This window comes from Aspergillus campestris, assembly GCF_002847485.1.
Source record: "Aspergillus campestris IBT 28561 chromosome Unknown P168scaffold_1, whole genome shotgun sequence".
Lineage (NCBI taxonomy): Eukaryota > Fungi > Ascomycota > Eurotiomycetes > Eurotiales > Aspergillaceae > Aspergillus > Aspergillus campestris.
In genome coordinates, this window is record NW_020194336.1 from 1315500 (window position 1) to 1335525 (window position 20026).

Consider the following 20026-nt stretch of genomic DNA (forward strand, 5'->3'; position numbering starts at 1 on the left):
CAATAGACAAGTCATTATCTCCTTCAGGGAGATCATTTCCCAAGGTTCTGCAATGTTCTTCCACGAAGAGCTGAATATATCGTCCTGACGCGAGGAGTCAGCCCCTTCCGTGTCTTCACCCCTCACGATAAGAATACAATTCAAGGGAAGGAAGGGGAAAGGCAAAAGTTGGAGCAAAAGTACATTGCACAGACAATTCCGCGAGAAACCAAAAGGTATCGCGCGGCAGGCTGCAGCATCCCTTCCGCAGTGGAGCCCGGCGGCTCTCCATTCGCCCGGATGCAACCCGTCGATCGGCCAGGGCGGGTTTTTTTCCAGGTTTCTGGTTCAGACTCTGGTTCCATCATCCATGTCGCGCGACTGAGACAGCCGCAAAGCATTGGTGATCATTTGATCTATCCATCTCTTCGATGGTTGATTGCTGGATTGTGTTCACTGTCAATTGTTTGATCTCGATCTGTCTGTTCCTCTATCTATCGGCCGATTGCCGTCGGAGGCAAAAGACGCCTCCTCACCTTCTGTACAGGAGAGACGTGGGTCCGTCCGTCCACCTGGGTCCTCGATATAGACAAGGTTTGGCAGTAACTCATCCCTAGATGCCTGGGGGTTCGAGCGCTGAAAATGGGTCGGCGGAATGGGGCGAATTGTCTCCTGGATGGCTATATTCTGCCAGTGATGGCGTTCTATTGTCTGGTCAATGTAAGGATTGGAATGATCCATTGAGCCAATAATAGCTGTGATGCGTGAGAAGCTGGTGTGGGCTACTCTTGTACTCCGTAGACTGATACTATACTGAGCATGCAATCGCATTTTCGAGGAACAAATGTATGAACAGTACTTGTCGGATCTACTAATCTTCGCGGGTTAACTCGCATAGACCATTCGATTAGATGATTACTGGTTTTGACAATTGAGTTCGTCAAAGTTTGGTGGATGTCACTTGCAGCTGTAGTAGCATTAGCATTAGCAGTGCGGAGACTCAATATATATATCCATCCATATCCTCGTCTACGGCCACTGTCGCATGTCGACGGTGTTTTGACAGGGGATGTCCGCAGGATACTGCAGAATACATAGAACTCCTGAACAAGACCTCAACGATAATGAGCAAAGAAACTAACTAGAGATGTAGAGTATGATACTGAGGCAGGCCAAGGCCACCAGCGGAGCGGACAAATCCAATCTGTCAATTCCTTCCGCCTTCGACCTCCAATCGACGTCACACTTTTTTCTTGCCTTCCTCCCCGCAATCAAACAACTTCCTCTCCCCCCACGGGAATGGCATACATCTAATTAGACAATTGAGTGCACGTCTAGAATTTGTTTCTTGTTTTTGAGTTTCCACCGCTGCGCGTTGACGAGACATCACCATGTCCCTCTCCCTCCGGATTTTCCGCCCGGCGGTCTTCCGCGCATCGCGACCAATCTCCACAAGCCATGCATATCAGACGGCCAGAACCTACGCCAGTCAGACACCAGGTAGTCCGGTCTTTGAGGTCTTCAATCGCAAGACGAAGCACCTGCAGAAGGACCGCGCGGCGCGCAATGTCGAGGAGAGTCGCAAGGTGGATTACATTAAGGATGAGGTAGCGATACGGTTGTGTGAGCGGTTACTGGTGGGTTCCTCCTCACTTTCCATTATAGTAGATGGAAAAGAACAAGAATCAAAGAATGAAAGAAAGCTAATGATAAAACAAGGACATCAAACGAGACTTCCCCAGCGTCCTCGACCTCGGCGCCAACAGCTGCAACATCGCCCGAGCCCTCACAATGCCCAACCCCGACCCCGCGACCCCGACCTCCGCCCCCCTCTCCAACAAAATCCAGCACCTAACCTGCATCGACACCTCGGAAGCGCTCCTCAACCGCGACGCCGACGAGCCCTTCAACACCGAGCTCTCCCTAACCCGCCAAGTCGTCCCCGACCTCGAAACCCTCCCCTTCGAACCCTCCACCTTCGACGCCGTGCTCTCCTCCCTCTCCATCCACTGGATCAACGACCTCCCGTCCCTCCTCGCCCAAGTCAACTCCATCCTCAAGCCCGACGCCCCCTTCATAGCCGCCATGTTCGGCGGCGACACGCTCTTCGAGCTGCGCACGTCGCTGCAGCTCGCTGACCTCGAACGCCGCGGCGGTGTCAGCCCGCACGTGTCGCCCCTCGCTGACGTGCGCGACGTCGGCGGCCTGCTCACCAAGGCGGGCTTCAAGATGCAGACTGTTGACGTGGAGGACATTGTCGTCGAGTATCCTGATACGTTTGCGCTTATGCGTGATCTGCAGGCTATGGGCGAGAATAACGCCATCTTGCATAGGGAGTTTGGGGCCCTGTCGCGGGATGTGCTGCTTGCCAATGAGGCCATCTATAGACAGTTGCATATGGAGGAGGGGGCGAGGGGCCTGCCGGCTACGTTTCGGTTGATCTTCATGATTGGGTGGAAGGAGGGGAGTGGCCAGGCGAAGCCGTTGCAGAGGGGGAGTGGGGAGTTGAATTTGAAGGATTTGTTGGGTGGTGGGGATTTCAAGCAGAATAATTAATCTATGGAGTAGACGTGGAGTGTATAGTATATAGCGTATAGAAATAGGTAAGATAGGATGTCATATCATTCACTCACAGACAAGTAGCTGTCCTTCTATCACAATATGTATACCACAAGCCACTACTTACAGAACAGAAGAGAAACGAAGAATGAAGAGATGAAGTGCAGAAAGAATAAAACAAGCTAAACAGTCCTCCGATCGGTCATAACCCGCATGACAGTCCCCATCCCAGCAACCTCCACCAGCTTCTCATGCCAACTCAGCAAAACGCTCATCTGCTGCGCACTGCCGCCCTCGCCGAAATTGCGCGCCTGGATCTGCGTAAAGCCCCCCGACAGTTGCGGCGAGCCGGGGGTTTTGGGCGTCTGCGTTCCGCTGCCGGGTGCTTGGGAGCCACCCATTCCTTTGTACCTGTATCACAACAATTAGCATCATCACCCCACCCCACCTGGCATTTCTAACACAAAACACCACATCAAGTAGAAGAAGGAGAAAATGGGAAAGCATACAAATACTTCATCAAGCAATCCGCCCTCTCCGACCCTCCCTCACCGGTGCACACAGCGTCCAGCACGCGTGTCATCTCCCCCTGCCGAATCCCCTGGAGGACGTCGACCACAGTCGCCATGTGGACTTCCTTGGCGCGGTCGTCGCCTGCCAGCGGCGCCGTGTCCAGCACGTAGCGCAGGGCGCCCTCTGCGTCGCCGCTGCGGAGGACCTGGCGGACTTGGGTCGCGACGTTGGCGGCTTCGCTGGCGTTGCTGGGTGCGGGGAGCGTCGCGGGCAGGAGGCTGTCCATGGGGAAGTTGACGCTGGAGTCGGGGTCGAAGGCGTCGACGTTGATTGTGCGGTAGTTGATTTGGGCCATTTTGGTTGGTTTTGTCTTTGACTTCTTTGGTTGGGTTGTTGGTTGGGTGGTTTGGGATGGTGGGGTGGGTGTGTTAGGGGGTTGAGTTGGTTGGTTTGGATTGAGTTGTTCGACCGATGGATTGACTCGTTGGAGGAGAGCGTAGGTGTTGATGAGGTTTTGAGAATAATCTGTCTATTTCTGAAATGTTAGAGCAGTCCATAACTCTCCTGGTTAAGACATGCCATGCCATGCCACTGACAGCTTTACTGACCTGAGCGGGGAGACGAGCGTACCAGTCGGTGGTGACGGTGACACGCAGCGTAGAGGTTCTCTGGCTTGCAGAAAAAGCAGCTTTATTCAAAGCTAGGCAGAGAGAAAGATAGAGCTTGAATTGTGTTTGCGAAATTGGTGGAGTGTATAAGGAGGGATGAGGAGCTAGAACGATGATGAGGTGGGCGGTGATGATGCGGCGGTGCGGGTGCGGAGCACGGGGATAGTTATGCCTGAGGTGTCTACTCTCCTCTCACTATGCCAAGACTGATTTTCTGCATGTATCTGACTGCGGATATGGCCATTAGGTATGGAGTCAGACTACAAGTATATGAAGATCATGTAATAAATAGGTTATTAAAAAAACTAGGTATGTTCTAACCGCTAAACATAATATACAAAATCCGCTCATAAACAAAAAAAAAAAAAAATAATAAAAAAACCACCCTACCGAAACCGCCAACCCACCGCCCAAATCCCATATGCAAAGAAATCGTCGTGAGTCTATTCTAAAAATACAGTGCACAGCGCGAGGCAGCAGGTCTGAGGTTGAGTCGTCCCGCACTAGCAAAGTGGCTAAACCGTATGTAAGACAAAAAAAAAGAAATCGTTAAGAGGTCGTAATAGTGATTGGTGGGACAGTAACCGATGGGGCTGTTGCCGTCTCAGGGGTCGGACTCGGACTTGGACTCGGGGCCGGCTTGATGTCAGAAAGAGCAACAGTTTGTTCCTCGTCCTGGGGAGCGGTAGGCTCGTTCTTGTTGTTTCGACGGAGTGCGCGGTTGATAGGTCGGAAAGCAGCCTTAGTCGTATCAGCGATGAAGCGACCGGTCTTGTTAACAGGCTTCATGACGACCCGCATGCCGCGGACGAAGTAATCCAGCGCGACGCCGCAGGGTCCATCCGGGATGATGCGCAGGACGATCGCCCAGGGAAGACAACCGACGGCGCAGACGAGGCAAACACCCCACTGGGCGCCGCTGAGCGGGGTGATGCCGAAGGCGGTGCTGCCGACGAAGATGATCAGGATTTGGCCGCCGATCATAACGCAGTTGATTCCCAGGAACCAGTAGTTGCGGAACATGCCCTCGAAGATGTTGAATTTGTTGTCTAGGCGGCGGTTGTTGAACTCGTTGAAGATCTGCATCCAGACGAAGGAGTTGAAGACGATTGTTGCGAGCTGTGTTTGGATGTCGTTTGCGCTGGGGGTGGACTGGCCGTTTGAGGCGTAGAAGAGAGGGGCGAGGAGGCGCTCGCCTACGAAGTAGAGCATGAAGGTTAAGGCGAGTTGGTACACGGCTTGGCCTAGGATCATTTTCCACATTGGCACGGTGAAGAGTGAGGCGCTTTTGGGGACGGGCTTGCGGTCGAGGATTTGCTCGGTTGGGGCGTCTGTTGCTAGGGCGAGAGCCGCGAAGGTGTCCATGATCAGGTTGACCCAGAGGAGTTGTACCGCATTGAGCACGCTCTGGTTGTCGCTGCTGTACAGTGACGACACGAAGGTCAGGAGCACCGCGGTGATGTTGACTGTGATTTGGAACTGGAGGAACTTGGCCACGGCGTCGTTGACAGCGCGGCCCCACGAGATGGCCGTGACGATCGACTTGAAGTTGTCGTCCAGCAGAATGATCGAGCTGGCTTCCTTGGCCACCTCGGTTCCAGCAATGCCCATGGAGAAGCCGACGTCAGCGGTTCTCAGCGCCGGCCCGTCGTTGGTCCCGTCGCCCGTGACGGCAACGGTCTCTCCCAGATGCTTCAGCCGCGCCACCAGGATGCGCTTGTCCTCGGGCGACGAACGAGCTAGCACCTGAAGCCGCGGAATGACCTGGTCCATCTCCTCGTCCGTCAGCTGCCGGAACTTCGGGCCCTCCATGACCACGCCGTTCTCCGTCTTGATGCCACAGGACGAAGCAATGGCAGTGGCGGTTGCGATATTGTCACCCGTGACCATCTTCACCTGCACCCCGGCTCCGTGGCATCTCTTGATAGCCGCCGGCACCTCGGGCCGCAGGGGATCCTGGATCCCGACAACGCCGACCCAGGTCATCTCGCGGAAGAGATCGGTGAAATCAGCCGAGGACGCGTCGTCTTCCATCCGTTGCATATCCTGAGGCGGCCAGCTCGAGACCTTGGGGAAATCCCGATACACCAAGCCAATTGTACGCAGAGACTGTCCAGCGTACGACTCGATCTGATCGAGCATCGCACGTCGGTCCTCACTCGAGACTTGGTCAACGGCGATGCCTTCCTGGTCCATGTGGGCTACCTTTGTCGAGCATGCGCCAGCCATGATCTCGGCGGCGCCCTTGACGAGCAGGCGATAACCGACGACCGGGTCGCGGTACACCACGCCCATGCACTTGCGCGCCGAATCGAATGGGATCAGCTGGACGATATCCGCAGACGCACGCTCTGTCGTGACATCCATGCCGAGATAGTCTCGCGCCAACTGCAGCAGGGCCACTTCTGTCTTGCTCCCGATGAAATCCTTCGCGCCATCCTGCTCGCCTTCGAACGCGGTGGAGTTTAGTGCAATGCTTTTGACGATTAGATCGCGCACTCGTGGCGAGCATTGCTTAGAGATCTCAGTCACGCTCATCGAAGCTTCAGGGGAGTCCTCCAGTGGGATCTGGTTGAATCGATGAGGACCCAGAGTCCCCGCCACCACAGTCATCTTATTCTGGGTCAATGTTCCCGTCTTGTCGGAACAGATCACTGTTGCGTTGCCCATCGTCTCGCAGGCCCGAAGCACACGGACAAGGTTGTTCTCTTTGACCATGCGCGTGGTAGCAAAGGCAAGGGCCAGCGTGACAGCCAATGGAAGGCCCTCTGTGGCAGGTTAGATATTTTCTTGCTGGACAGTGTGGAGAATTCACTTACCAGGAATGGCGACAACAATGACCGTGACGGCAACAATAAGGATATCTACGAACTGCTTTCCTTTCACAGCGGGGGATGCCGGATTATTAGGAAGCTCGGCGCAGAAGCGGAAGAGCAAAATGAAGAACAAGAGAATGGCAGCACTGATCTAGTTAGCAGGAATTTAAAAAAAAGAAAGAGGAAAAGACAATACACACCCAGAACCCAACCAACCAATCCAGTTAGCCAGACCCCCCAGCTTAACCTGAAGAGGCGTCGGATCATTCGCCTCCTGCAACGACAGCAGGATACGGCCATAAGTCGAATACGGACCAACACTAGTCACGACGTAAGTGCCGACACCCTCGAGCACTTTAGCCCCGGAGATCATAAACGGATCGAGTTTCTTCTTGGCGGAGCCGTCGGAAAGCTGCCGCCAGACGTCGTGGCCATTCGTCTTCTTCATCTGGTCCGACTCACCCGTCGCGGACGACTCGTCGCATTTGACGCCGTGGCCTGAGACGAGGATGCCGTCGGCTGGGATGGAGTCGCCGGGCTCGAGGTGGAGAACGTCTCCGACGGTGATGTCGTAGATGGAGATCATGGCGACTTTGCCGGAGCGGATGGCTTTGACTTCTCGATCGTTGTTCTATGTTGGGTTAATTGGATGGTCATCAGGGTGGGAGATAGGGTGATGCGTACCCGTTTGTTTAGTTTGGCGAACTGTCGCTCTTTCTGCCAGTCGTTGGCGGCGGTCACGACAGTCACGATGATGATGGCCACGCAGATGGCGACGCCCTCGATCCAATCGACGCCGTGGCCGGCGCTCACGGTCTCGTAGACGCCAAGTGAGAGGGATACGACGGCGGCGATCGTTAGGAGGATGATGATCTTGTCGTTGTAAGCCATCCACAGCAGCTTGAAGAAGCCGGTCGATTTGCGAGCGGGTAGTCGATTCTGGCTGAAAACGCGGATCCGATCGTGGAACTGTGTGGCGGCATCGGCGGCTGATACGTCGAGAGGCGGCGAGTGCTGTTGCTGCTTCGTGCTATCCGGGGAAGAAGTCGAAATGGCTTCCTCGAAGTCGATCGTTCCGTCAAGATGGGTCTCATCCACTGATAGACCCGACGTCAAGTCCGTCCGTAGGCCGCGTTGCAGACCATTCAGACCACCAAGTGCGCGGAAGGCAGCGAGAGACTTGGGGTTCTGCATCTTGTTGAGCTGGCCGGGCGAAAAGGCGAAGCGGTTGTCCTGGACCACGAAATCCTGCTGATTCCGCGGGTCCGGCTTCAGGGCGTCGGCCTCGTGCACATCGTCATAGTCCGATGCGCTGGGCGCCGCACTGCCGCACTGGGTGACGGCGGTGGTGGCCTCAGAGTTGGTTCTCGATCTTACATAGGTGTTGGCGTTGGAGATAGTCGAGTCAGACCTCGGGCGTAGAGTCTCCTCATCCATGGAGTGAGACGAGCGAGGAGGCCCATTCTGTACCATAAGAAGGTTAGTATCTAGCGGTGGTGGTGGTGGCATCGCTGAGGATGACGATGATGATGGTGGTGGTGATGTGGATATGGTATCCGCAGGCCCTGAAGCGGGCGACCGAGACGGCTGTTGTGAGATATCAACATACGGATCCATCTCAGCCATAAAGGGTGGAATGTGCAGGATTAGGGGTGCTTTTTTATTTTTATTTTTAGTGTTTTTCTTTCTTCACGCACCTGACTAGCTGGAATCCCTGCAAAGGGGTCCAGAAACTGGTCGCGATGGCTCTCGTTTGAAGTCGGCATGAATGCGACCGACAGAAGTTATGAGCACAAAGATATCGAGCATGTAGATATGGGTATGGTGCTGGAAACGGCGTTCACATATATGGGCAGGTTAACGAGGGGCTGTTCTTCAACGAGGCAGTGCTGATACCCGCAGGTCAGATCGGGACATTCGAGAAAAAAGAAAAAGTAAATTCAATAGAATGTCGGTTCCTTTCTGACTCTAGCGTTCCTTGTCTTTCAACGCCTCCTCATAGCCTGGTCTGAACAGGCAGAAGTGGGTGAAGTGAATATGAAGCCAGCTCTATAGAAAGCTGACGGCTTGAGCACACGATGGGAGAGATAAAAGACAAGGCGCGATATGTCTCTCAAATCAATCTCTGCTGGCGACTCCGGAGTAAAAGACGAGTGACCTAAGCTCGCCAAGGGCGTAATTCCATTAATTGGATATCACGTTGCATTATTTTCCTTTTTTTTCCCATGATTTCTTTTGCACAGCCTCCTCTTTGCGTGGACAATCTCCCGCGGTGCCAGTAAAAAGGGGGTAGTGAGTGGAAACAGTGGCCACTTTAATTCCAAGTGGGGTAATAACCCAGGTAATAGTCCAGACGTGATTGATTAACAGTTGCATCACCCAGCAATGAGCAATTGTCTGTGTAGTTCTAGGCGCCTCTTGCCCTCCCTTCTTCCATTTTTAAAAAAAATAAAAAGTCATGGTGCCCTGCTTCCACAGCGGCAGCGGCAACTCCTTTGGAAAGCCCCCCGCTTAGCGCCAGCGTCTGCATCGCATAGATGAGATGACGCTGGCGCCGTCGCTCTTTGCGTTTCTGACTGGGCAGACCCGGCGTCAAGAAGCGACGAATCGCGCGAATGGAGCTATTCCAGACGATCTCTGGGCGGGCGCATAGCATCATAGCATTAGCTCGTTAGTTGTGGACTGGGACGGGACTTTGTGATCGAATTTGCCGCCCAGGGGGTGGCCAGTCAGTTCCCCCCCCCCTCTGCTTTGTCAACAGCACTTGGCCTGGGCCCCTGAACTTGTACGCTGTGATTTGCGGATTCCCTTCCATTGGCATCAAGGTAGTTGGTTTCAACCTGGTATACTACCAAGGTACGGGGTATGTTTCCCAGATCTAGAATGCGCAGCCATCTCAGGTGACACGTGAACCAGGAAGATACGCCATGGCGATGTCATTTCTTTGCAGTGGCACTGTCACATTGGTCATTTCCACATTGTGGCCACAAGAAGCTAATTGACTTGTCTCTTGTGAAATGGTGGCTGAGGATAGATCAGAACAAGAATGTCGACTGTGAGTGATTGGAATTGGTAGCCGATCGGGGAGGATGATGTATGGTTGTGGCGCAGTGTGGCTGGTATTAGTCTGGTTCTCGGAACCCTAAGTGTGGCTTAGACGTCGGTTACCTGGTAGGCTGGTGGGTTGTCGGAGGCTGTAGCCACGAGGGAATGTGACAGCCAGTCTGTCGGTAGGTAGCTAGATTGGATGGATGAAAGGATGAAAGAAAGAGGGAGAAATGTGGTCCAGCGATTGATAGCGAAGTTTTGTCAGGTAGGCAGCATCATTCTTGAGGAGTCAAGGCTTTAGTGTGCTATAATATGGTATCGGTATTACCGATGAATACCCGATAATATTAGACGATGGATACCAGATCAGATAAAATATGTACAGCACTGTATTATGGACCTATGTATATACAATGTCCACGATATAGTCTCATCCCTCGAGCCACCCATAGCAACCACTAGGCTCAAGATACACGGATCAATCCTAAAGATAGCCCCACGTGTCCGGGACAGTGACAGTCGAGGCTGATGCTCACCAACTCACATCCGCTAGTCCCGCGTATCGATTCCCCAAGCCACAGAAGCACTCCTTCGACCGCTGCGCCGTCGTATCCTCAGTCTCCGCCCGCCCCAGCACCTCATCCATACCCCAAGCAATCCTCTCAGCACCCAGTCTCGCCCCCTCAAGGTTCGCGGCTCCAGGCCCCAAACGCAATGCCCCCATCCTCCCCGTCACGAAGAGCGGGACCTCACGGTGCCACATCAAATCGTCCGTCACACAAGGCAGCCCCCCCTTCGTCTCAATCGGGTAATCGCGGCTCATAGTCTGCAACAGGGGCAGCTCCTGCACGTCCAGACCCATCCCCGTGGCAAAGTAGATGTAGTCGATGGCCGGCAGGTCGGCGATCGGCGGCTCCGTGGTGAGACGCCACGTCTGCGTCTCCGGGCTGTACTCCCGGCCTGTGATCACCGTGCGGGTGTGCATCGAGACCCGGTGGCGCGCGGCGTGCTGCCTCAAAACCTTCTGGTATCGTGGCGTGACGGAGCCTCCGTTGCGCGCGGCTTGGATCATCTTGAGGCGTTCTTCGTCGGTGTCGGCAGACCAGAAGGCTGCTTTTTCGTAGTTTTTGAATTTGCCCATCCAGCTTAGGTCGATGTCGAAATGTTTGACTGGGGTTTGGTCTGTCAGCTTGGTTCTGACAGTGGGTCGGGTTGATCCCGACTGTGGCAGTACGGCGTTCAGCCTCTGGGGGAAATTCGCCGGCTCACTCACCTTTAAGGTCAGACCGCATTATAAACCAAACTTTAGTCACTCCCTTTCGCACAGCCATGTCGACTAGCTGCGCTGACGATAACCCGCCCCCGACGACTACGACGTTCGTCTCCCGCCGCTGCTGGACCTTCTGCCTGATGTTGGGACTCGGGAATGACCGTATCTCCGTGCTATGGCACGCGCCGTTCGTCTCCTCCGCAGAGAGTGGGAAGGGGAGGATCTTCCTCCGGCCAGGTCCAATAGCCAGCACCACCGTGCGACTGTAGAACTGCGTCCCGTCTGTATTCGTCACCGTGAAGATCTTCTCCGTCGGCGATAAATCCATGTGGTAGTCGTATTTGATATCGCAGGCTTCACGCTGCTGGATCGTACCGGGGGCGTCGAGCCCGTACCGCGAGATGATACTCTCGCAATAGTCGGCAAAGAGGCCAGTCGAAGGGGAGAAGTAATCTTTGCGGTCTCGCTCATCGATCTCGACTTCTCCTACTGCTCTTCAAGACATTAGTTTCAACCCACAAGCATATAAAAAGTCACACAAAGAGAGAGAGGAAAAGAAAGAAAAAGGAAAACATACTGCGCCTTCGACCTCATCATCTTCTTCTTCCTCTTATGCTTGCTCATCTCCTTCCCCACACACCCCGTAATCTCCCACAAATCTCCCTCCCGCCCCGTCTCCCCCGTATAAGCCAACAACCCATCCCGATCCCCCGGATCCACATGAAAGAACATCGGACTGCGCAGCTGCTCGATCTCCAGCGTCTCGAACGCGCGATTCCACCGCTCCATCCACCGCTGTCCCGTGCCGTCCAGCACGATCGTGGAAAGTGACCCCTCACCCATTATTGCTTCTTCGGTATCCGGCGCTGAGTCCACGGATGATGATAATGACGGCGCCTCGGACTCGTTGGACGACGTTGAGACCGACGAGTATGTCCTCTGTCGTGAACGCGAGTTGTACGTCTTCCACTTTTCGGCACGCACGCCCTTGACGCGCCGGTGGTGAGCCTGTACGAGCGGCATCCGTCCGCTGTGCTTGTTGATCCAGTGGTAGCGCTGGTGTTCGTCGTCTGTGAAGATTGCTGAGGGGGTTTCTTCGCGTAGGCGGGCTGCTGCTGCTAGGCCGCAGGGGCCGGCGCCGACGATGAGGACATCGACGATGGGGGGGTAGGTAGCTTTTTTGTCTACCATGTTTTGCACTAGCTGCTGGGACGTTGTATGTGTGGTGCGCTGTTGTGGAATATTAGGAATTCTGGTATATGTGGAATTGAGTGTGTTTTGCGAGGGGATAGATAGAGGATAGACGCTTTATATGCCTGTCGAGGGACATCGCGTCAGTCATACTTGTTCATAGAGTGATAGTTAACCCCAGGGTACTCGTCCCAAGGTCCTTGTCTTTCGAAACGGGTAAGTCAGTGTCTTGTCAGTGGATGTGGTGGATTGCTTGCATCATGGGGACCCTGGGGGAATGAAGTCGCTTTGATTATCAGCGATCATTACTTTTCTATCTAGTAATGTAAGTCAGTATCCACACTTCTTTCTTTCCTCTGGGAATTAATAAAGCCAGTACAGATATTAGGTGGGTTATCGACCTTGTGTGCCTGGCCTAAAATGGATATCGTGTCTTTTCTACTACAGCCGTGACCTCCCCTACCCCGGGGTTGGATTGCTTTGGTTGAGAGGTACTCGACTATAAATTTATCTTGTTTTACTGTACTTAATTTATGCTCCAATCCTCATGCTCTGATCGTGTATCCTATTCTCAATACCTCCTATCTCAACTTGAATCACAACAATAGCCCTACCAATACTGTAACCCATACCTCAACAACAAGACACAAATTACATTACCACACCAACAGACACCAACAAAGAAACAGGCTAAGACTCAAACAAGACCACCCCGAATTCCTCCCTAGACAAACAATCACTTATGCCACTTCTTCACCCTCGGCGTCCCCGCCGCATTCGTCCCATTCGCATTCGCACCCGCACCCACACCCACACCCACACCCGCCCTCGACCGCGGCACACCACCCCCCTCCCGCCGATGCCACGCATCCTGCGGCCACACCCACCCGCGAACGCGCTTCGCATCCCTCCTCTCCCCAATCTGCGGCTCCGGGATCCACTTATCCTTCCCGTCGAGGAGAATACGCTGGCGGGTGAGTGCGCCCGGCCCGCCGACGTTGAGATGCGACGATGGCTGAGACGGCAGCGGCACCGACTTGGAGAGCATTAGGAGGAAGTACAGCGCGAAGCTGGCTGTCATTGGGACGGGGAGGCCTGATGGGGCTGGATTGTCTGGGTAGGTGTCGAGGAGGGGCGATTGGCTGGCTAGGGAGCTGTCGTCGCTTGAGGATGGGGTTGGTGAGCTGTTGTTGTATGGGGGAGGTGTGCTTCCGCCTCTGCTTCCTCTGGGTGGTGCGTCGGCGTGATGTGTGGTTGCAGCGGTGTTGGTGGGAATCGGGGCGGAGATCTCCAGGAAGCCGAAGTAGGGCACGTCGTCGCCGGCGTCGCAGCCGGCGCGCACACAGACGAGCTCGATCTCGGTGATGATGAAGCCGTAGCGGCAGGAGTGCTCGCGCATGCAGCGCTGGAGGTGGGCCAGGCCCTTGAGGTACTCGACTCGGCGGTGGGGTCCCTCATTGCGCATGCCGGTGTTCCAGCGGTCGAAGCTCTTGGCGATGCCGACGAGGCGGCCTCGGGGAAGACCAGCAAGCGTCTGCTCGGTGTCCGAGGCGTAATTAGCGAGGAAGTGCGGGCCGCCGTAGTTTCTGTTGGCCATTGTGCGGGGGATGGGGGCTGCGTAGAGGCGGAGGTGGTCTGGGCCTTGGGAGACTGCCAGCGCGGCGTTCACGCGGGGCGCGTAGATGTCTTGAATGAGGTTTATGAGAGAGGGTTCGGAGTCGGGCGAGAGGCGGGTGCTGGGGACGGGGACGTGGGGCGTTAGGTGGGAGGGGATGGTTGTTGTTAGAAGTTTCATGAGGCCGCTGATCTCGTTGAATGTGGAGAGGGAGAAGGAGGTCCAGCTGCGCAGGTTGCGGATGTCCCACCAGAAGTAGTCATGCATGCCGCGGGTTGGGACGACGCTGACGTTGCGGACGAGGTTGATTGCTTGGGTTGGGGCCGTTAGGTAGGAGAGGAGGGTTGTGGAGTGCGGGCTTATTGCTTCTGCTGGCTGGGTGATGCCGAGGGGGGAGCATTGGGCGCTGGGGATGGGGTTGTAGCTGTATGGGGAGCCTGGGAGGACCAGCGGCACCTGGCGTCTTGGTCGGACCCTTGGGGCTTGCAGCTCCCCTCCGCAGGGTTGTTGGTAGGGCGGGTAAACCACGATGTTGGGAGTCACTGGGGTGGCTGGCGTGGTGGGGGAGCTCTGCGCCTGGTCCGTGTAGTGGGGGAGCTGACGATACGTCGGGTAGCCGTACCGTTTGAGAGTCTCCTCGTCAACACTGGGACTCGAGCGGGAGCGAGAATGCCCAGTAGAGGTGGCCCTGCGCTTGTGAGACGGCGTGATGCTCACTGGGGACGACAGCGTTGAGCTCTTGTGGGGCCCGTACATGGGCGACGGGACGGATACAGGAGACACCAGCGGCACGCCGTCCGGGAAGCAATCCCCGGTCTCGATGCCGGTATGCTGGTTCGATGGACGACTCGGCGGGTACTGCAGGAATCCTGGCGGGTTCCTGGTGTTCGACAGCACCAGGCGTTGCCGTTGCGGCCCACCAGCGGACACCGGCTCAATCACCACGTCCTGTGAGCGGATCTTAGGCAGAAGTGCGGGTCCGTGATGGTGGCGGGGAGGAGACTCGCCTCCGGGGCTCGTCGTCGCGGTGACCGCAGACCAGGGGGAAGAGTCGTTGGAGTATATCGATGAGTCGGAGGCGTGTCGACTGTGCCCCGTCCCAAGCAGCTCCCCCAATGGCACGCGGGGAGGCGTGCTAGGGCGGTAATAGCAGTATTCAAAAGACATTAGGGCGAGACTGGTTCACTGTCAAGTAAGACAAGGATGAGGTGACCCAGGCGATATAAGGAAAACCAGCTTCCCGTGACAAGTCCAAGGACGGTCGTTGCCAATAGATCGATCTAGACGAAGGCAAGATGAAGAAAAGAAGACATAAAGCGAGCGCGTATGCAACGACGAAACAAGGGTATCACAGTCCACTCGTTCTAGTCTGGAAAAAAACCGCGATGAGTCTGATATTCGTTTCGAGGGGAAGCGTTTGGATATTAAATGCTCCTCAGGCAGGGGACCTGCGGATCCAGGAACAGGCCCAGTAGCCGACGGACAGGACCAGAATAGGTCAACATGAAACATGGAGGAAGCTCCATCTTGACGCCAAACGGCTAGTCGGGTCGGATATTCTGTGCTTGCCAGGAGATCCAAACTCATGGTGCCATCCGATAACTCCTAGGAGGGTGGACACGCAGAGGCGCGCATGTCCGGGGGATCTCAACCGGGCACGAGTGTTTCATGTTGTAGTCGCGCGTCAAATGTTGCTAAATTTTGCATCTTCTTCAGATCTTCAGATCCGATCTTGATCATCCGCTATTCCTCTCTGAGGATGGTACGTTCTCGTCCAGGGGGAGAATCTATAAACGGCAACATTGGTGTTTCGTGCTATTCTGGGGTATTGGGAGCTAAATTAATCCGAATGGCGGCAAATCATGATCATACAATAGATTGAAACATTCCTGATGGTTGGCGCTTAACTGTGGGCGGCAAGCAGAGTCTGAATGACTGGTATGCTGGTTCTTCAAAGAGGGGGAGGATGATCACAGATCGAGGCGCTTAGGGTTTTGATACTACCAGTGGATCAGCACCAGGACGGCTACACCAGCCAGCCCGTCCAGGAACGCCCAGCATCTGGAGCGGTAGCATCAGGACAAAATTCTATTTTAGGAATAATTATGGCATTTATCAGGCACAAGGTCGATAAATCAACTGTCTGCGAGTGGGGTTGCAGTACGCGCCGGGCCCATAGTTCCTAGCGGGCGTTCGGCGCGCTGAGTGGTTCCCCCCGTCGAATCTGCACCAGGTTGACCTTATTTCTAATTTTTTCTCTTTCTCTTTGTAAACATGGTGGATAAAATCGATTTGAAATTGTTCAGTATGGTGTTCAGGGTTTAGTCAGGTAAGAGAAGGGACGAAAGCCCGGGAGTGATGTGTGGGAGGGGATAAATTAGGAATGATACCGGGGGAGGAGTGCTTGGAGTTGTTGGCCACCAAGCTAGCCCTCAAGCTGTTGTTTTCAGTTCTTGTCTTGAATTTGTCAAAGACCATTCTTCTGGACGATGAACATACATTGTCACCGTTAGTAATTAGGTCGGTGTAGACCATCGTTCGAGCGGATCTGGGTTATTGCATGAAATGTGTACGTGTGATCAGGCATCGGATGTTCGTAACTACTTTTCAGGATTGTATAAAACAGATGTGCACACTTGTATTTGTATGAAAATCAATATATATATATATATGTAAGACGAAATAAACAAATCGTTGAATGATTAAATAAATTAATAGATATCTTGAGATTTCATGAATCCGAATGCATTCCAGCGCCGCTGCCCGAGCATCTCCCTAGCTCCGCATGAAGAGATCACAATCGTCTCCGGCAGCAAACCAGCATCACATCAAAACAATCATAAAGAACCAGACACATGCTATTTGCAATGGGGTCTATGCGGGTGAGCGGTAAAAAAAAAAATGTCGTAACGGGTAGGGAATCTAGTGAGCCGTCTAGAAAGAGGAAAAAGGGAATATAAGAAAAGAGAAGAGAAGAGAAGAGAAGATTCAAAGGAGAAGATCGATCATGTCCAGAGGATGGATCTATTCCTTGATGGCGTAGTGGCGACGGAACATGTCATCAATGTTGGTCAGGTAGTAGGTTCCCGGAAGCAGCGTGTCAACGCTACCGGCAGGCTGGAAGTCCTTCTTGAGGTGAGCATGCTCACGGAGTTGGCACATCTGGAAAGTAAAGGTCAGTTGCAAATTCCCCTAAGATAGGTGTCCCAAGGGGAAATGACTTACATCGTCATAAGCCTGGGGCTCGAGGACGTTACGGGCGTTGAGACGGTTGTGCAAGTCGAGCTTCTCGGCCATGTAAGAGATGTCACCGACAACCTTGGCGCTGTACATGGAAGCAGCGAGACCACTGCCGTAGGAGAAGAGCGCAACGCGCTTCTGCTCGCTCGGGTCAAACTTAACATTGGTGATCAAGCTCGCCAGACCCGCGTAGACGGTGGCAGTGTACATGTTACCACACAGGGTGGGGACGTCCAGACTGGGGCGGACGCGGTCCGCGAAGCGCTTCTTGGTCAAGGCCATGAAGGTCTTCTCCACGTTCTTATCGGTCAGAGAGGCGCTGTAGCCCACCTCCCGCAGCTCAGGGGCGACCTCAGCGAATGCGGGGTGAGTGGGGTTGGCCAGGTAGTCGTTGTACAGCATACGGCCGTAGGACTTCTGGACCAGCTTGCAGGTAGGAGCGTGGAACAGGATGTGGTCAAAGCGATCCAGGGCGGTCTTGGACTCGTCGTCCTTGGCACCGTTGATGCCATTCTGGCCCTTCAGGGTCTGCTCACGGGCAGCGTAGGCCTTGTAGCAAGCATCGACGGCCTCGGTGTAGCACTGGAGGGAGAAGTGACCGTCCACGACGGGGTACTCGCTGGAGAGGTCGGGCTTGTAGAAGTCATAGGCGTGGGTGATGTAGCTGCCACGGAGACCGGGCTCAAACACAAGGGGGGCATCGGGACCGATGACCATGGCCACACAGCCGGCACCACCGGTGGGGCGAGCGGCGCCCTTGGCGTACAGGGCAATGTCACCGCACACGACGACGGCGTCACGGCCATCCCAGGCCGAGGACTCGACCCAGTTGATGCTGTTGAAGACGGCATTGGTACCGCCGTAGCAGGCGTTGACGGTATCGACACCCTCGACGTTGGTGTTGTCCTTGAACAGCTGCATCAAGACGGACTTGACGGACTTGGACTTGTCCAGCAGAGTCTCAGTACCGACCTCGAGACGGCCAATCGACTTGGTGTCGATCTCGTACTTCTTCAGCAGGGAGGAGAGGGTGGTGAGAGCCATGGAGTAGATATCTATCAAGCGGGGATAGTTAGCATTCGGTCCAATAGCCCGAGAGATTGAAAGGGATGATTTGACCTACCCTCACGGTCATCACAGAAGCTCATCTTGGTCTGGCCGAGACCAATGGTATATTTTCCCTGGCTGACGCCATCGAACTTCTCGAGTTCGGCCTGGTCAACACACTATACATCTGATTAGTACCCGATGGCCAATACAGACAGAAACAGCTTGTCTTTTGACAGAACATTGTCCGAAAGGAGAAGTATATTATGGCAGAACGTACCTGGCTAGGGAAGTAGACCTCAATGGCCTTGATACCAATATTCTGAGGACGGGCAGACATAGTGGCGGTGTATGGGGGGGGTGAAGGGAGGAAGTGGGATGGGGCGATAAGATTAGGAGTGTAAGAATAGAGTTGTGCAGGCAAACACCGGTACACAAAAGGACAAGACGGGAGGAAGAAGATAGAGAGAATGAAGAGTAGGAAGACTGGAGAGAAAGAAAGAAAAGAGAGAGAGAAAGGAGGGGAGAGAGCGAGGACGATGAGTTGTATCTATAAGGACCAGACCCAACCTCGACCACTGATCAGTTTCCCTAGTGGTAACTTTAGAGAATAGAAGAAAAAAAAAATAAAAATGGAGATGGAGACGGATGGAAATACGGGAGACCCTGGTTCTGGATCCGCATGGCCGTATTGGATCTAGCTTGTATGGGTTAGCGGGTGTCTTCTCATTGGTGGGTAGTGTTTAATCTTTGCCTGAGGTGTCAATAATTACTGTAATAGGCTAGACCAGTGGCTTACCTCAGCTGCAGCATAATACCTGTGGAACGGTATTTCTGGTAATTCTCAAGTAAAGTGCACCCCCGATCGACATGGATGTTGCCCAAAACAAGCACAATACAGCATCCCAAATATCTCCAGGATATAATGTACACGGTACTCACCATACTACCATCTCCTTTCCACGAGACAATTTCTCTTCTGGACAGGGGAATGCCCCAGCAGAACTCGATTCGAATCGTCCAATTCGTCTGCCTGATCTTCAACGTTTCCCCCCTCTTTTTCTCCTCGTCTCACCGACTTTTTTTTCGGTGTCACTCTTTGGACCGGTTCCGGACGGATCTATAAGACTTCCCTCTGTAGGATACTTGATATCGATGACTTTGGCGCCCCTAGAACCATATCCACGCTTAATCACGCTTAAATCAACATGAAAGACGATTGATAGTCCCTCAAGTACGGAGTACACAAGCATATGAACCACTAAGTTCTAGTGGATGGTCAGTTGAGACATGCATCCCTTATTGATAAGAGATATACATAGCCTCACTCCGTCTCCGTAGTCCATCCCGGTGTCGGTCATATCTTAGCACTCTAGCACAGCGGGTCGAAACTAATTCAGCCTGTTACGCTATTCTTTCGTGCTACGAACTACTGGTTTGGGTACTTTCGGCCATTATACCATAGGTCTGACCGATATCCTCCCCTCGCTTCGCCTTCCTCCAACTACATTCCGGTTTCTCGCCCGGGGGTCATTCTGGTCTTCGCTCAATCAAGTCACTCGAATCACTCAAGTCCGGTCAGAGAGGATTCAGAGACCGACTTCGCCCTCTTTGTTCAGTTCCAGAACTGTCAGCGTTGGTCCAAGTAGATAAGCACGGTGGTGCTGCCCGTACTCCTTCGTACCTATCTTACTTTTCCTTCCTCTAGTATAATGCCCGCGGAATCACCACCAGCTGTTATACTGGGGATCTTCTATTCCCAATCTGATTCCAAGCTATATAGATATATATGCTTGGCATTCGCATAGCATTGAACGAGTTCCGTGAATAATCAATATTATCTGGTGGATCTCTGGTCAAGTTTGTCCTGTATGCTTCCTCAATTTCCCAACGTTGCCGAACCCCAAATGTTTCGAATACAAGGACCCGAGTGGGGTTCGACTTCCTAGGTTTGGATCTGGCCCCTCCCAATGTCCGGGTCGCTACCATCACTTTTTGTGGATGGCTCTGGGTCGGATATTAGAAGATATCTGCGCTTCTGGCGGCCATTGCTGTTTGCCGGTCCCGTCATACAACTCAC

General features: G+C 53.9%; 6 protein-coding genes across 6 annotated transcripts; 1 reads left to right on the top strand and 5 right to left on the bottom strand.

Annotated features, from left to right (window-relative positions):
- Nucleotides 1-1263: 1263 nt before the first annotated feature.
- P168DRAFT_323329 (uncharacterized protein) lies at nucleotides 1264-2567 on the top strand. Its single transcript, XM_024840678.1, has 2 exons — nucleotides 1264-1616; nucleotides 1699-2567. Exons 1-2 carry the CDS (start codon nucleotides 1371-1373, stop codon nucleotides 2533-2535), a joined length of 1083 nt encoding a protein of 360 aa, XP_024696740.1. The 5' UTR covers nucleotides 1264-1370; the 3' UTR covers nucleotides 2536-2567.
- Nucleotides 2568-2594: 27 nt separating this feature from the next.
- Nucleotides 2595-3824, bottom strand: P168DRAFT_323330 (actin-related protein 2/3 complex subunit 5 family protein). The gene is made up of 3 exons (XM_024840679.1): nucleotides 3660-3824; nucleotides 3048-3580; nucleotides 2595-2949 (listed from the first exon to the last, which is right to left on the bottom strand). Exons 2-3 carry the CDS (start codon nucleotides 3404-3406, stop codon nucleotides 2721-2723), a joined length of 588 nt encoding a protein of 195 aa, XP_024696741.1. The 5' UTR covers nucleotides 3407-3580; nucleotides 3660-3824; the 3' UTR covers nucleotides 2595-2720.
- A 444-nt stretch (nucleotides 3825-4268) lies between these two features.
- On the bottom strand, nucleotides 4269-8044 carry pmcB (putative calcium-translocating P-type ATPase(PMCA-type); the record flags this gene model as incomplete). Its single annotated transcript, XM_024833220.1, has 4 exons — nucleotides 4269-6487; nucleotides 6539-6681; nucleotides 6736-7166; nucleotides 7220-8044. 4 exons carry the CDS (start codon nucleotides 8042-8044, stop codon nucleotides 4269-4271), a joined length of 3618 nt encoding a protein of 1205 aa, XP_024696742.1.
- A 1920-nt stretch (nucleotides 8045-9964) lies between these two features.
- Nucleotides 9965-12044, bottom strand: P168DRAFT_300906 (FAD binding domain protein; the record flags this gene model as incomplete). The annotated part of the gene is made up of 3 exons (XM_024838480.1): nucleotides 9965-10753; nucleotides 10857-11347; nucleotides 11431-12044. The coding sequence occupies 3 exons, from the start codon at nucleotides 12042-12044 to the stop codon at nucleotides 10116-10118; spliced, it is 1743 nt and encodes a 580-aa protein (XP_024696743.1). The 3' UTR covers nucleotides 9965-10115.
- Nucleotides 12045-12876: 832 nt separating this feature from the next.
- On the bottom strand, nucleotides 12877-14826 carry P168DRAFT_212788 (uncharacterized protein; the record flags this gene model as incomplete). The annotated part of the gene is made up of 1 exon (XM_024833065.1): nucleotides 12877-14826. A coding segment is annotated over one exon (1950 nt), but the record flags the coding sequence as incomplete, so codon positions are not given.
- Nucleotides 14827-16381: 1555 nt separating this feature from the next.
- On the bottom strand, nucleotides 16382-18418 carry erg13 (hydroxymethylglutaryl-CoA synthase). Its single transcript, XM_024838481.1, has 4 exons — nucleotides 18227-18418; nucleotides 18023-18125; nucleotides 16885-17954; nucleotides 16382-16821 (listed from the first exon to the last, which is right to left on the bottom strand). The coding sequence occupies exons 1-4, from the start codon at nucleotides 18284-18286 to the stop codon at nucleotides 16684-16686; spliced, it is 1371 nt and encodes a 456-aa protein (XP_024696745.1). The 5' UTR covers nucleotides 18287-18418; the 3' UTR covers nucleotides 16382-16683.
- Nucleotides 18419-20026: the final 1608 nt, after the last annotated feature.